The sequence below is a fragment of the Phocoena sinus genome, chromosome 16 (genome assembly GCF_008692025.1).
Source record: "Phocoena sinus isolate mPhoSin1 chromosome 16, mPhoSin1.pri, whole genome shotgun sequence".
Classification (NCBI taxonomy): domain Eukaryota; kingdom Metazoa; phylum Chordata; class Mammalia; order Artiodactyla; family Phocoenidae; genus Phocoena; species Phocoena sinus.
This window is the reverse complement of record NC_045778.1, coordinates 67580191-67596907: the sequence shown is the minus strand read 5'-3', so window position 1 is coordinate 67596907 and position 16717 is coordinate 67580191. Positions and strand designations below refer to the sequence as shown.

Below are 16717 nucleotides of genomic sequence, written 5' to 3'. Positions count from 1 at the left end.
GCAAACACATACAAGCAGTCTGTCTTGCAGAAGAATAATGTTGACGTATCACTCACATCAAAACTGCGACTGATAATATTCATTTAGTATATACATCTGCTTCCACGCAGGGAAGATTAAAAAAAACACAAAAAGGGTGAGGGTTTTGTGTATTTTCACCCTTCATTTTATATATCATTATTACTTCTACTGAGAAGACATCACTAATGCATCTTAAATCAGAAGAGTTGTTGAAAACCACTCTCTACAAACCTCTAAATTAGCATTCACATCACCTAGAGAATGGTGACATACCAATTAAAAAAAACTTCTGGGAAAATCTCAATCAATGCAGCCAATCTAAACTTGAAAATAATTCACAGGGCTCTGATTATTATAAGCAATTAGACAATTTTTAAATTGCGATACGGGCCATTATTTTATGCCCTAATATAAAAGTAACAAAATTCAATCCCACTAAGTAAAAAACATTACTACTCTATTTCTGAAAAGAGCAAAGCATATTTGATAAGTATGGTCTAATTTAAAAAAACATACAGAATCATTCAGCATCCCTCATTGATACAGGGATAAAATTTCAACATTGTTATAAATATTTGCTTGGCCACAAAAAAAAGTCTGAAGCTGCATTATGAAACAGACCAGCAAACTCAGAAAAGTGAGAACTCACTTGGGCTCTATTTCCTACAAAAAGGAAAGTGTTTAACAATGAGGAGAGCTTTAGCTATTCTTAGGTATCTGTGTACACAGACTAGTAGGGTATTTATAACATATGTGTGTTTCCTCAAAAGGATAATAGATTCATGATATCTAATGGTGAACCTAAGAATTTTGGTTGAGAGAAAGGAGTTTTTTTAAAAACAGGTTTTAGTAAAATAAATCAGAATGTCAGGAAAAAATGTTTAATCACATTGACTTCCTTGAGAAACCAATATGAATAAAACAAAACTGAAGTCAGTCTACATTAAAACTATGCTTGGGTATAGTTTTAAGATATTCCTTTATTTTTCCTCCCTTTTTTGGTCTTTAAAATCTGAATTTTCTTCCAAAGCTGGCAAACAACAATGATCACTGTGATAAGCATTATTAGGATGTACTTGTTTTTTTTAAAGATAGCAGAGAACATTTCTAGCAATACAATCAATACTTTTGCTATGTGTAGATTTTCCTGGAAAAACAAACACAAAGATTTTACTTCAGATTTAGAAACTCAATTGTATAGGGAAAAGCAGAATTTTTTTTTTTTTTAAAGCAAGCTAGGAAGTACTCACCTCTTCACGTAATTTTATCAACTGCAACATGAATGCACAAAAAAAAAAAGATAAAAAGGAGAGAAATGGCAGGAAAGAAAGATCAGTTGTGTGACAGGATACAGAATTAACATTGACAATTTATCTGTTTACATGTTTAGCATTTAAAAATCACAGACAAACACATTAAAAGAACCTAAACATAGACTACATGCAGAGTTTTTTGAACGAATAAAGATCACTTTCTCACACTGTCACATTAAACAAAGAGAATAGTGTGAAATTCTCTTTTAAAGTACGTCTAAGACACCATCATGAAATAAAGGGGAATGACTTCATAGAAGTCTATATTATAAAGAAAGAAAACAAGTTTACTGTTCTTTTCTTCTAAGAATGTACCACTGAAGAGGTTTTGTATTTACAAGTTTTCAGGATGTTTCTCTATTTTGAATCTTGACGGCTGCTTTCAGGTTTTACCTCCAAATGAAAATGATTAATAGTTCATGCTTTTGTCCCAATAAGTATTTTAAAACAACAAACTGTTATGTTAATGTCATACCTGTAACCACTCTAGTAATAGGATCACCTTTGGAAGTAACATTATTTTAATAGGGAATAAAGCATGCCAGGATAGATAATATTTAGGACGTAGTATCAGAAAATATTTCACCATCCTTAGAAATACTGCGTATATCAGAGTTGATTTCTAGGTTTTTGTTTTGCTTAAGAGGCTACTGAAATCACACCGTGCTTTTATTTTTGAAGTTTCTTCACTTTTCAATTTTATTCATCTTGTAAACTGGGCCATTTCAAAGCAATGAGCTCTCTCACTTCATTTGTACTGCGGTCTCTTTTCACCGAAGTCAAACCCCAAACCACTCTCTTCACCTGTTAGTAAACTCTTCTATAATAATATTTTGATTCTCCTCTGTAGAATATTCATTTGTCTTAAATATAACAGATAAAACAAGTTGTTTAACTCTTTAGAAACTAGAAAGTGGATATAACCATATATCTGGTTCACTGTGTGTGTGTGTGGAAGAGAGAGAGAGAGACAGAGAGACAGAGACAGAGATAGTACTGTATTCTAAACCACAAATATCATTGTATAGTTGAGGTGTCTGCCATAGTTTCCACAATGAATAAAAACTGAAACCTATGCTGTAAGAGACGATAAACCACATTCTAAGTCTGAAATTTGCATCCTCAGCAATTCAGGTCTACAACTGATAATTTTTAAGCATCCAAATATCTGTAACATCTGTTATAACACTTGACATATGCAGGCCAATAAATTAAACTATTGCTTTGGGAGAAACATGCCATGAATTGCTCACTATAAGTCTTTCTAAAAGTATCATGTTTACGATAACCCAGATTTCTCAATGCTTAATGCTGTTTTTGTCTCCAATTCAAGGAAGGCAATATGCATTCCAGCTTACTGTTATTTCATGTGTTATTTGAAAAGTATTTCAAGTACAAAAGAATGAGATTTCAAATCTGTTATGAAACTTATAATAAGGGTACAGAGTCTATTACATAATACCTCACAGTGCATTTACTGAAAAAGAAACTTTTAATGTCATTCTTCCAAAAATATATATGAAGTTGTCATTACTTGTAATTAATACACTCATTATCTCAGCAACCACTGAATGTATGAGTCAAGCATCTCATCATTTCATGTGAAAAGTTACAATTCTTCCCCAGAAGAAGTAAAATTCTAAACTAAGATACCTGGCCTATCGTATATCGGAATCTTTCTCTTTGCTATCCAAACATCATGGGAGAAAAAGGCAAACATTAATTCTCAGAAAGAGCTGATCTTGGAACTGATCGCACAGCTATTTCTTCTTTCTGGGGGCACCATTCTTCAGTTGACTATGATACTTAAAGGGCCAAAGTTTAAAACTACTCTTCAGCAATAGAGACCATTTGGGCCATACCACCCTGCCATAATCAATGAGTGTTTAAAAATGCTACCCATTTGTTTTTTCAATAGGTTCCAAACAAAAAACGTTCTATCTTGTTTGTGCTGCATGGCTGCATCCAAGCTTTACACAGGATTTGTAGCTAAGCTAGGTAATGGGTGGGTTTTTAATCTTTATCTTTTTTTTTTTTTTTTTAGTTCGAGAGTTTTCACTCAAGTAAACAAAAGATGGTCTATTTTTGAAAATTAACAATGCTTAGACTGAAAGTAGTGATTGCGTATTTTATCGAGTTACCAGCTCCGTTATAGGCGACACGAAAGTGTGCCATGCCACTGCCATGCCACCATGTTGAGTTACGATAATCAACATCTTTTTTGAAACAAAGGTTTTCCCCCAATGCAGAATTTGATACAAGAGGTAATCTGTTCCTTTGTGGGCTGAAAAAATCTGGTTTACGCTGGTTTGAACCAGTGGAATCTCTTGTGGTTAAGCCTTCTGCTGTGACTAAAATCAAAACTGCACGGCAAAGCATGTGAGGGTTCATGCGCGCGCGCCTCTGTATGCGAGGGGCGTCACGTGACACCCAGAACTACCGAATTTTTTTTTTTAAAGCTGATAACGCGACTGCCGTTTCTGTCCGCATACAGATAACGAATAAATGCTGAACTCTATTAAACGCCCTTTACACATTATCGTGGGTCGAACACACAATTTTCTGAACTTATGATGACAGTCTATTTATTCTGCTATAAACCCTCAGCACGTAACGAACAGATTTGTGCCTGGTAATGATCTGCACTGTCAGGGCTATATGAAATGATACCGACCTTCTTTAGATCTTGGGGAATTAAATTGACCGACTTCACCCCCTGGTCTGTAGCTGAAGTTTGACACACTTTATGCACAGCAAGCCCAAATCAGAACTTAAGAGAACCTCGCATTAAAAAATTAAGCAATCATATCTGCTGAATATTGCTTTACCACAAAAATTTCCACACGTTTAGAAATAGCCTACTCTTTATATCTTTTTTTGAACCTTCTATTTAGGATTTACTCAAATTTCATTTGTTCAGATTTATTCATTGATCAATGTAATTTTGCATATGGAAACTGAGGCACTATTAGGTTTCAAAATGGGGAACATTTGCCCCATTATCATACTCCACTATGAAGGGGGTTTAATTCTGTAAGATTCTTTTTTTTTTTCCTTTTTGAGAACAGTTTTCATGAAACTAAATTGAGTTAACAATTATTTAAGTTTTCACTCTAAATACAGCTTCACTACATTTCAAGAACTCTTTCTAAAAATTAAAATGTCACATGCAATGGAAAATTTGATATGTTAAAAGAATAGAATGATAATGCCTAAGACAATAGTCCTTGGAAAGACCCAACAATACACGAATGTGCAAAGTAGGTAATTTTGTCCCTTCTCTGTAAATCACGGATGAGCTATATTTGATTGCATGCAATGGATATAATAGAAATGAATTTATACAAAGCAGTTAATTTGGAATTAAATAAAAATGTGTACTGTATAAAGGACATTAAAATGCATTTGAAAATTCTCAATTTTTGAAATTTTAACAATTGTAATCATGGCAAACATGTTTACGTATTTAAGAGTAAATTAATATACTTTATAGTTAATTGGCAGATCATAATTATGTATATTAACAGCCAGGTTTTAGATGCCTAAAAAATGCATTATAAATTGGCAGAATGAGAAATAAGAGCTATGGCATTCACATTTGTCTGAATCCATAAAGAAGTCACTATAGGGAGGATGTGGATATTGCATCAAAAATAACTAAATAGCTAGTACTTAGTTCACTTTATCTATTTGCAGCCTTTGCTATTAATTCTTTATCCTTTTCCTTTTCTGACCTATAATTTAAAAAAATTGATATATATCCCAATTTTAGTTAAACAAATCTTGCCATTTTTGTCTCATTCTGTTTACCTCTAAGTTTTCCCTCTATTGTTAAAAGTTTATCATACATATCACATGGCCAAAAAGTTCTGAAAATCAATTTCTCAACAATTAACTTGAAAATAAACTTATCTGTGTGCAGAAAATATATTTTTCTATAATTTACAGGTGATCCTACCCAGAAAAAGCTGTCTTCTCAGCCACTGAGCTACAAAAATTAACATGAAGAGTCAAACCTTTTCTTCCTTTAAAGAAAATACTTCTGTTTTGATTCCATAGTCTGAATGAATACTGATGCAGAATAAAGAGTTATTCTCAAGTGACCATTCCTAGTTAAGGATATGTTATAGTTTTAGGGATTTTAATTCCTATATTATGATAAAGAGCCTCAAAAATGAAACATAAAGGCTTCATTATGATATGGAAATTTTGCTACATTTGGTAACAAAATATCCAAAAAGTTAAGTGTCGTCTCTTTGAACTTTCGCATCTGATTCAAATTTTAGACTGAAAAGTTCACATAAGTAATAATCTAACAGTTCCACAGTCTCATGACTATAATTCATCATATACTCTATTTATTGAAGTGATAGCTCCTTACAACTAAACTTCAGGCTCTCCAAGCACTTTCAGAATTTGTAAGTTTGATTTACACAAGTCCAGGGGAAATCTCTGAGTAATCACTTTAAAGTGACAGGAATATAATTTGAGAAATTCAGAAAATATGAACTCAACCTATTTTTGTGGAATATTTTTCTTTAGGCGTTAAAAAAAATCATTCTTATATGTATATAAGGCAAATGTTCTAGGCACATAAAATGTCCATTAAGAGAAGGGAACATGCTTCAAAAAAAAAAAAGGATCCCTGTCACAGTACTACAACATCCATTACAATAAAGGAGTCTGAGTTAGAAACACCCCCTTCCTTTCTATTTCCTCTATATTAAGCAGTAGTTTCAAATGACGGAAAGATCTGTAGCTTTTTAAAGAACTGACATGGGGACTATGCATTCCCTTTTTTTTTTTTTGCAAAAAAATATAGTATTTTTGCAGTAAAGACAGAAAATAAAACTATGATTGATTCACTCAAGAGGTATGAGCAACCTAAATCTCACTTAAAATAGGAAGAAAAAATGTTTTGCTCTCATCCTCACATTATTTAATCTATTACATGTAAAACTCTTTTATCACATCACGCTTTTGTGTTTAATGTGCTCCTTTTTTTTTTTCCCTTAGCTATTCTCACATTTCAATCAGGGAAGCTGAAATCCCAAGTCAAATTTTAATATGTTTACATGCCTGAACTCAAGCTGATAACATCCAAATAGTGGAGGAGGTAAGATCTTCCCCAAAACAAACACAATCAGCTCAGTGATTCCTCTCCTTTTTGGGGGGGGTGGACAGATGGGGGCCTTAATCACATAAGCAACAACCCTGTTTACAATATTAACATTTTAGTGGATAGTAATATAATTTCAGCATATATAAACTTATATTCTACTTGAAATGGTAAATACTATCATGCAATTTTTATAATGAATATCAATATATTATGTTTTAGTATCTTATTAAAATTTTGGTGTACTCAATGGATGGCTTATGTTCATTTTTATTTAGAGAGTAGAGACTTTTACTAGACTTGCCAAGGTAACATTAATAAACACGTTCAGGTCTTGTTTCTGAAGTTCCCTATCATTTACTTTCTTTAAAAGTGTCAAAGAGAAACTGGGACTGTTTGAGACATTTTTAAAATCATCTCTACTCTGAGGTTCTTGAAACACTTTTTTAAAGTCATATATATTATCTACACGAATTCACGAAATCTGCAGTATTAATTCAAAGAAAGAAGTGGGACATTAATTAGACTCATGACACTACTATGTGATCCAGTGAGAACTGACAACCAAGTTGTAAGGCCTCTTTAAGAAGAAATTATATCTTAATTTTTTTGCCTGTGCAGATCTTAAACTGTGAAGACTTTTCCTTTTCTTATTACTACTGCTACCACTACCATCATCATCATCATCATCTTCATTATTTGACAAGGGCAGGACCTTTATGTGAGTATCCAAGTTCCACACTGGTGCTTACAATTTGCATTTTGGTGAATGTATTTTTAAGAAGCTACACAATAGGAGACTGAGCTGCCCTGTCGAATTTTGAAAGCTTACTTTCATTTGTTTTGCTGCAAGTGTTGATTTAATTATACTGCATTATTATCAAAGCTGCATTATGTACTTTTTTATTCCTTTTACATGTGTTTGAGGTGAGGACCTTGGCTTTGTCTGCAAACAGTGTGTTTCAAGTTATTCCTTAAGTACTAAATAATAAAGAAAAGAGAAGAAAAGATTTTTTAAAAAGATAGCAGACAGTGATCACAAGGTAAAGGGTTAAATGTAAGATCTCCAAGAAACATTTTGAAGTTGATTAAGACTCCAGCTTTGCATTAAACAGTATCGCTTCCACATGAGTTGCTGCTAATACTGTTTCGGAGCAGCTTGAGAGCCCAGTGTGCCAGTGACCTCCTTCACCCTCCAGCCACCCACCGGGCCTTCCTGATTAGCATTCTACCTGGTTCTCTGAGGAATTCCCATCATCCCCTAGGAGCTCATTCCGTACTTCGTCACTGTAGGCAATCCGTGACCTTTTCTATAAAACAAAACAAAAAGGGAGAGAGCAAGATGAACGTTAGAATGTAAAGGCTTCGAAGCATTATTGGTATCAACGCTGATCATCTCAAACCTCGAGAGCCCCCTAATGGAAACCTATTTGCTCAAATGTGCAAACCAAAGTTGTGCCAAGTTCTTGAACTTGAGGAGTTTAATGTAAATTAGAAGTTTTTTCAAATGCCAGTAATGGAAGAAAACTCTGTATTGTGTTAAGTACTCTATTAATATTCACAAACGGATCAGAATTGATATGTTATTCCATGCAGAGTCATTCAAATCAGACCACAAAGCTAAAGGAAATACAACTATATAGCTGTATATCTGCAACACTCACCAGATTGTAGTTAAAACAAGAGTATATGGAGGTCTTTAATAATGTGGCAGGAAATGGACTCTACAATATAGGTTTCTTAAAATCTCTAATTCTAGGATAATATTATATCTCCAACTATACACTGGAATGCCTGGAAACTAGCATATCCCTATTTCTTTCATTATTGTGATGTTACTAACCAGAATTTAAAAGCACGTGCCGTTTCCAAACAATAATTTAAATGTCTCCAAGTCCTCTATAAAAATGGCCTAAGGAAAAGCAGTGGGAGTGTGTGTATGTGTGCATCTGGTAAAACAAATTAAATTTCCCAATCCCAGTAAATAAAGGCAAGTAGGCTACGAGCCAGCTTTTCACAATTCCAATAAAGACAAGCAGGCTATGGATCGATTTTTCACACACTGAAATTTTGTTTTACAAGAAATCTACCTTTACCTGTAAAGTCAGAGGGACATGTCTGCAAGCAACTCATGAATTATCTAAACATGCACACATCTGGAAAAGCTAAAAAGCTCTGAAAATTAGCTGTGAAGCTAGAGTGCCATCCTCAGATCCTACTTCAGCATCACTATTTCAGACCCAAATGCCGATTTACAGATTACTTTGCTGCCTTTTCTGCTTCTGAACTAACTAAGCAAAAACAGTCAATTAAAAAATGGCAGTTGGGAAACAGTAATCTTTTCCCACTGGGGTCTACAGTTTAGCACTTAATATGTCTTACCTGCTCAACTGTGATATGAAAAATTCTTGGAGTTTAAAAGGACTATCCATAATCCGTGAGCAGAAGTCAACAAGATTTTTAATTAGATTTTTGAACCAGTGAATGAGTAACACTGCTTCGCCACACAGAGATCGTAAATATCTTAAACATAAAATCCTACTGTACTAGAATTTAAAAGGACTTTTGACAAGAAAAACTAACAGACTTTAAATCATTTTAAAGTTGCCTTTCTCAATTGGGGTTCTTTTTCCGAACCACAAAACACAGAAAATGATTTCAGTGACTATTTTCTCAATTCTCCCAAAGATGGGACATGAGAGGGAGTTCAGTTCATTACATAGAATAGAAACTTTAGGGCATTAAGGCTTAACTCTGGCAGAATCCAGTTGAAAAGGGCCGAACGGGGTATAAATAAAAATAAATAAACCTAGACATCCTTTTATTTTATTAGAGAAAAAAAAATCAGTCTCGTGGAATTCTAAAGGTAGCTTTGGTTAAATTGAGACTAGAACTCTGTGGTCCTGACTTACAGCTCAGGACTCATTCTACCGCACAAAATTTCCTCCTCATTTTATTACCCTCTGAATACTCTCAGGAAAAAAATATTAAAATTGCAAAATGTTACAAAGGAGATGGTGGTATCCCCTCCTGCCCTAAGTCTCTACCCCAAGCTCCCCTTCCTTGCTACAAATGTGTATCTCATACTCTGGCAGTAGATAAATGAAATCAACCATGTTGCAGAAAGGACAAAATAGAAAAGTTAGGTCATTAGACTGACATCAGTAATGACATCTATATCAGATGTCTTAACTATTCAGGAGTGATCCAACTCATTCATTTTTGAATATGGCAGACTGCTTACCACCACAAACAGCGGATATTAGGTTGGCTTCTCTTACTGTATTCACTGAAGCTACTATTAGTTAGCTATTTCTATTGACTTCATATCGTACTGAAAAATGCTAAATTACAAGGACAGTACACTTCATGGCCTTACCACAATATTTCAATCAAGCCAAACCTTTCTTTTGCCCATTTGGAGCTCCTCGCTACGGTCGTTTCAAACTAGCTTCAAACTAGTTTCAAACTAGTATTTTACAGCGTTAAAGGAAATGAGAACCTTTAAACAGGCTGTGGTATCAGAGCTGCCTTTTTAATTATTCATTTTATCACTATGGGGGACTAAAACATTCCACAGTATGCAAGAATATCATATGGAGATTGGTTTTGTTTTTCCCTTTTTTACCAAAATACCAACAAATTGGCATAGATTGTTTAATTATATTATATTCTTATTTTGATTTGATGTACTTCAAAAGAAGAAGAAAATTATAAACATGCATCCCTAAATATCTAATCTTGTTTTGGTTAGAATCCATTGCTTTTAAAAACCAGCCATTAAGGGTGTACATGCTCAGCAACAGAGAACTAAAGATTTATCCACAGTTGAAGGGTGGCCCCTGTGAATGTCATTCTTTACCATTGGGATGGTTAAAACTGCTCATTGGGATGGCTTCCTGGATGTAATTAAGCAAATGATATGCTGAGTTTATAAAATGTTCTCTGATAGGACTGACTTCCCTTAAAATGTTCTTCTGACTGACTGAAAAGACAACTCATTTCAAATATCAGAAATAGTTCCTCATGAAAATGACACAGCTAATGCTGAAAACTGAACTCTTTACACTCAAGTATCACTTTATAAAATTTTTTTTTAATTAACACTTTGCTTTACTAAGAATTATATTTAAATGCATGACATTGGTATTTTCTCCTAAATTTTTATGGTTTGAAATTTTAAATAAGCCGATTTTAATCAACTGTAATTTAGCCTGCAGAATCATCACTAAACTAATTGAATACCAAAAAAAGGCCAATTCCTTTGAATGACAAACTGCTTATTTTATGGAATTTTCCTCCAAAATATCAATAAAATATTTTACATTTGTGGAATTTTTAAAAAATGTCACTCTACATTTCTAAGTACTATGTCATACTTTAATTTGGCAGACTCAAAGCTAATGAAACTGAAACACCTACTGTATCTTTATAAACCAACTAAAATATTTTTTGCTTTATTATCAACTGTATAAAATCTGTACTTTAGTCAAATGCAAGCATGAGAATTTGAGCTGGAAATGTCACACAGTCAGCTACAGTTTGAAGGAACCCAATTCATAATGCATTTTATAAATAGTTAATGACTTCTATACATAAGCTAACCAGGCAAATCAAGAAATTGTCAACATTTTTAGTCTTAGTTGTCAGTTACTACTGTCTACTGGCGCTTTATATGTGGCTTCTGGAGAAGACAGAAGCTCTCTGCAGTTTGTAATCTATTGCAATTTCTGGTCTGTACCATAAGGATGGAAAAGCTTCAACTGACAATATCTGCCTGCCACACACACACACACACACACACACACACACACACACACACACAGAGTTAAATACAAGGACATTTCTCACTTTTAGTTGTGTGTTTTTGTAAAGTTTATTCCTTCTAACTTATATGCTTAGGTGGACTAGACACAGTTGGACAGAGAAATCTACAGACCATATATGAACCATAAAAAAAATGACAAATTAACAACTGATTGTTATCCCTAAGACATGATGCACAAAATTTCAATGGTTATTTTAAACTGACAACAAAAGTGAGTCTTTGGTTATGAAAGCAAGAATTTCAGACTCCCAGCAGTTTTTACTTGATGAACAGAACGTCTGCATACTGATTGGCTGATTCTCTTAAAGCCAAGTTCAAACAGATACACTTGCTCAGTTCTCTCTGGAAATTTGGCTTGAAACAATCTATCTACTTGACCTTAACATTTCCCAACTGAACTGAATGTGTTCCTGGACAGACACTGCTAAACTAGAAACAAAATGAATTAACTTAGTTTAAACTAATTAAGAACTGTGATCTGTGTACCATCTCCTGTAAGATTCTACATGTGAAACAGGGTATACGTAACCAGAATGAGGATTCTAGCACCCACCACCAGCATAAGCATAACAATGAAGTTGGTTTATTACTAGAGCATATATGAGAATTTAATTTCCATGGCGTGCACATGGCAAAGCAATTGCTTAAATTGCCTCACCTGGGAATTTAATACAATGTTATCATCAGACCAGCCACACTGTAAATAGATTTATAATGCTTTCCATGTGCTGCACTCTGTTGCATATGAACTAAGTAATGATCTGGTATTACAATAAAATCAGCTAGTTCCCACACCTGGCAGACAGGATATTTCACTAAATTAATACCCATACAGCTACATTACAAGGCATGGGAGAGGAAACAATCTCTAAGGCATTCGATTTGAGTTTTACATGGGAGGCAAACACTCCAGGGTTATGAAGAATGTTACTATGTTGAATGGGCCGCTTAAGACAAAATCTGTATTACAGAATTAAGACTTTCTCATTCCCATTCAATTTTGGCCTGATTTTCTTCATTCAGTACTTTAATTACTAATCAGCAATCCGCAACATTCACAAACACTAAGAAAGCCCTTTATTCTAATCTATGTGCTGCAGACAGCCAAATAATTGATACAAAGTGCAGTATGGTTTTGGTAAGTAATGAAAGAACAGCTTGTCCTACTTCCTAATCAAATTGGTCTATAGAAGAAATGGTTAATAGATTTCTCCATAGGTCTAAAACAAATCAGCCTGGCCAAACTTTTCCATTGCTTCTACCATGTCTTTCAGTCTCCATATATTTAATAATGCCCTGGGTTAACAGGTGATACACCTATTAAAAACGGTTACGCTTTCATAGCCAAAGAATTTAACTACTCTAAAGAATTTAACTGCTCCTGTTATAATACACACTTTGGGATAGCTACAGAATACCATGAAATTATATTTATTAGCTAGCCATATAATTGCTGGTACTCATTTCTTACCTAACTTTATCTGGTTCTAATTAAAAAATATCATACTTCCATAATACCCAGATGGCATTTTCTAAAAAGCATCTATCTTTGGAACAAGGCATTCCATTTTTAACCCTACTTCTATTTCTTTGCTGGTGATTTCGGCTTTTCATCCTTACTCTACCTCTGACCCAGGACTTAAAAAGGCTCATCAATCCAGGACAGGAAACTTAAATTTTGGAGAAAAAAATAAAATGGAATTTATAAAATTTTGTTTATGACCATGTTCTCTGTGCTGTACTAATTTCTAGCAAAGAGCAATTTAAGATTAAAACATACCATACTACATGATATAGGTAAAGGTAAAGTAAACTGTTAGGTAAATGTTTGATCCTTGGAAAGTTGTTAGGATGACAAAGCACAGGGCACTGAGTGAAAAGAACAGAAGTAACTTTTCAGTATGTGATCCTTGGTCAAAATTAAGTTTTCTGAACATCAGTTCCCTCAATCTCTAAAAAAGTGGTGACAATATTTATTTCCCAGGGCTTTTGTGAGGATTTAAATATTATAAACAAGTGGAAGTCTATCATAATACCTTGGATGTGATAACCCTGCAAAGGATGTTCAACTAAATATTACTTGATAATATTGGAAAGGATGCAATAAAACCAGTACACATACATGACTGAGAGTATAAATTAGTGCATCTTTCGTTGAAAATGATTTGCCAATATATACCAAAAGTTGCTTTTAAAAATTCCATTATTTCATCCAGTAATTCTACCACTACATTGTTTTGCCCAATTTCCTATTTTATGGTTCCACAATTTTTGGATGACTTTCAATGATAAAAAACTTTCCTGCATTTCTTTAATGCTACCAGAGAAAGGAGCTTCCAATCTGTTTCTTCTAAGTAGTCATTCCACTAAACATGGCTTTGCTCTTGCTCAAGGGACTGTTTAGAGTTAAAGGTCAAACTCATTCACTAGAAAGTGCACATGCCACATGTCACCAATACTATAGCGTTAATAAAGGGAAAGCACACTTTCTATCTATCATAAACTCATGGCCAATGGACCATATGCAAGCCACCAGAGAGAAAATACTAACATGCCCCGATGCTAGGCTACCAGCAGTTGGAAAAGCAGGTTACCGTGCGAACACTAAAATAACCCATTGCTCTCGAGTATGTAATACTAGAAATTTTTTTCAAAAAAGTACAATTACAAATGTCTTTCTATTATAATCATTCTTATTTACTATTTTTGCTTGTACTTTCAAAACATTTTATGTGTTTGAAATGGATATTATGTTTTGGCTATAAATAATAAGATAAATCATACCACATTTTCTCCTAATTATTTTTTTTAATTTAGCTTTAATATCACATGTGAATTTTTATTTCCATATGATGAGGTTATATCTGTAGATATACACATATAGACTCACACAAACCCATATGCAATCCATATGGAATGACTCTATTTATGTTTCACAATGCTAGAATAGACTTTTATTTATACTAGGAACTCTGACCACATTGCCACTACATCATTTAATGATCTGCAAAACAGACAGCCCAGAAATGATGTAACTGCACTTCTTCGTTTCCTCCTCCAGCATTTCTAAACTTACGCCTGAAATTTAAGTTTAACATTAGTGTTTCAAAATGCAACTTGAGTTAGTTAGAATCATGGCCCCACTTGCTTGCATATGTTTGTAGTTTACAACTTTGACACTGCTATTGAACATAGTGTGTCTGTGTCTTATATCATGTTAGTTTGTCAATCAATAATTAAGTTACTTCATTCAGAAAATCAGCTCATGATAGAATGCCCAGATGTTGTTGTCAACATCTGGAACAGTGTAAGTATGCAGTAGAGGAAGTCTAATTCTTTACAGTCTCTCTGAATATAAAATAACTCCACATACTGTACTTGAAATAATCAAAATGTTCATTATTTTGTTTGATAATGATATATAAATACCCTATACATTCCCATTGGAAAATGATACTCTGATAAATGAATGCTATATAACAGATGCTTTATTTATATTTTTAAAAGAATTACTGAAATAAAGTATGTAGATTTATATAATTAATTTGTATCTAGGTTTCCCTATGTAATCTGCCTAGCATTAGGAAGGAAAAGCGATTCATTCATTGAAAATCCATCCACAGTCGTAGTTTCAAGTGATCCAGACATCCAAGAACAAATGATCTTGAGGATTCTATGTAACTGTCACTGAGGTTATCACAAAAATGACAGAATCTGATAGTTGACAGTGACAGCCAGCATCATCTAAACCATCCTGCAAACGTAGAGATGTGAGGTTCCAAGTCAGATGGGCGATCTACCCAAGGCCACACACCTGGGAAAGACCTGGCAGAAGAAGGACAGAATCCGTTTCCCAATGCCAGTGCTCTTTTCACTTTACCAGACCATCAAGACAGGCTGGGGGTGTCTTATCACCAGGGTAAGGTTGGCTGTACCATTCACCTAGTTCTATGAATGTATCATCAGCTATAAAGTTGATTAGTCTGTAGATTTTGTTTCTTGTCACCCTCCTCCAAAACAAACAAACAAACCTTTACTTATACTTTGTTGTTAACATCTGGAATATTGACAACAATAAATTTGAAAGTCTAAGGGTGATACATGCTTAAGGTAGAATGTTTTATTTGACAGAAAAAAGTGTCTGATCTCAGTTGGTGAGTCACAACCACACCTATGGGTGTAACTGAGATATGTTTCAAGATGAATCTTCAAAGGCTACAACATAAAGCAAAAATCATTTACCCTCATGGCAGGAGAGGAGCCACACCAGTTATTAAGATGTGCTAAGAATTATCTGCTTACCCGTGAGATCCGGTGACTCCCGATTTATCTACTCTAAAATTCTAGCTTGGAACCAGCCATCTCATAAGCAAACAATTTTTACAGTATTTTTTTTCTTGGTACTTACTTTTGGACCCACGCTGTGAGAGATTCTTCATTAAAGAATATGCTGTGTTACCTTGAGTTTACAGTGCTCATAATTCAGAGGTGTACAATATACCTTTTGATGCTTTATGAATACAGCCAATATAACTGTGATGCTTAGCCAATAAAACAAAACTCTTTTAGCCCAAATCCTCTACGGAAATATTTTGAAGATTACTTCTATACCTGGGTGACCCAAAACTATAAAATATGATTAAGTAAATATAAATATTCATACCTGATTCATAAACATGTTGTGAATCTAAAAGAGTCTCCATTTTCAGTTGAACAGAATAAAATCCTGCCTACTGAGGGGCTTTGCTTCATCAAGTAAATGTTCTTTCTCTTCTATCTTCAATGTGTCACTCTCTACTGGTTCTTCCCTTTAAGAATACAAACATTTTTAAGTGTACCCCAACTTTCAATATTTTAAAAGGTTATTTTACCCTATACTACACTCCCCAGCTAATGCCCAACTGCTCTTTATTCTTCCTTTCCTAGCCAAGCTTCTCGAAAGAGTTTACTACAAGCACTAACTACACTTATTCATGTCCCAGCAGCTTATCAACTTCCAACAGACTGGATGTTTTCCTACCACGCCACAGGACTCCCCAGGAACACCAATGACTTCCTAGCTGACAAAATCATTTTAAAATAACTTCTTTAGAATAGTTATAGATTTCTAGAAAAGTTACAAAGATAATACAGAGAGTTCCCATATAACCTACACCTAGTTTCCCTTATTACTATTTTTTGATGTTAATATTATTCTTCTTTTTATTGGAGTATAGTTGTTTTACAATATTGTATTAGTTTATACTATACAGCAAAGTGAATCAGCTATACGTATACATGTATCTCCTCTTTTTTGGATTTCCTTCTCATTTAGGTCACCACAGAGCACTGAGTAGAGTTCCCTGTGCTATACAGTAGGTCCTCATCAGTTACCTGTTTTATACCTGGTATCAATAGTGTATATATGTCAATCCCAATCTCCCAATTCATCCTACC

General features: G+C 34.1%; 1 protein-coding gene across 18 annotated transcripts in view; it reads right to left on the bottom strand.

Annotated features, from left to right (window-relative positions):
- Positions 1-16717, bottom strand: part of VTI1A (vesicle transport through interaction with t-SNAREs 1A) — a 385123-nt gene that overhangs the window by 299312 nt on the left and 69094 nt on the right. For 13 of the 18 annotated variants that reach the window (XR_004346149.1, XR_004346147.1, XR_004346148.1 and 10 more), the window contains exons 4-5: positions 7686-7763; positions 1272-1292 (exon numbers count right to left, since the gene is read on the bottom strand). Coding sequence is in view for 15 of the 18 variants with exons in the window: in XM_032607935.1 (XP_032463826.1) it covers positions 1272-1292; positions 7686-7763 (99 nt within the window). In the remaining 3 variants the exon portion in view is untranslated. The remainder of the gene's footprint in view (positions 1-1271; positions 1293-7685; positions 7764-16717) is intronic. The other 5 variants (XM_032607937.1, XM_032607938.1, XM_032607944.1 and 2 more) reach the window with 1 other exon arrangement.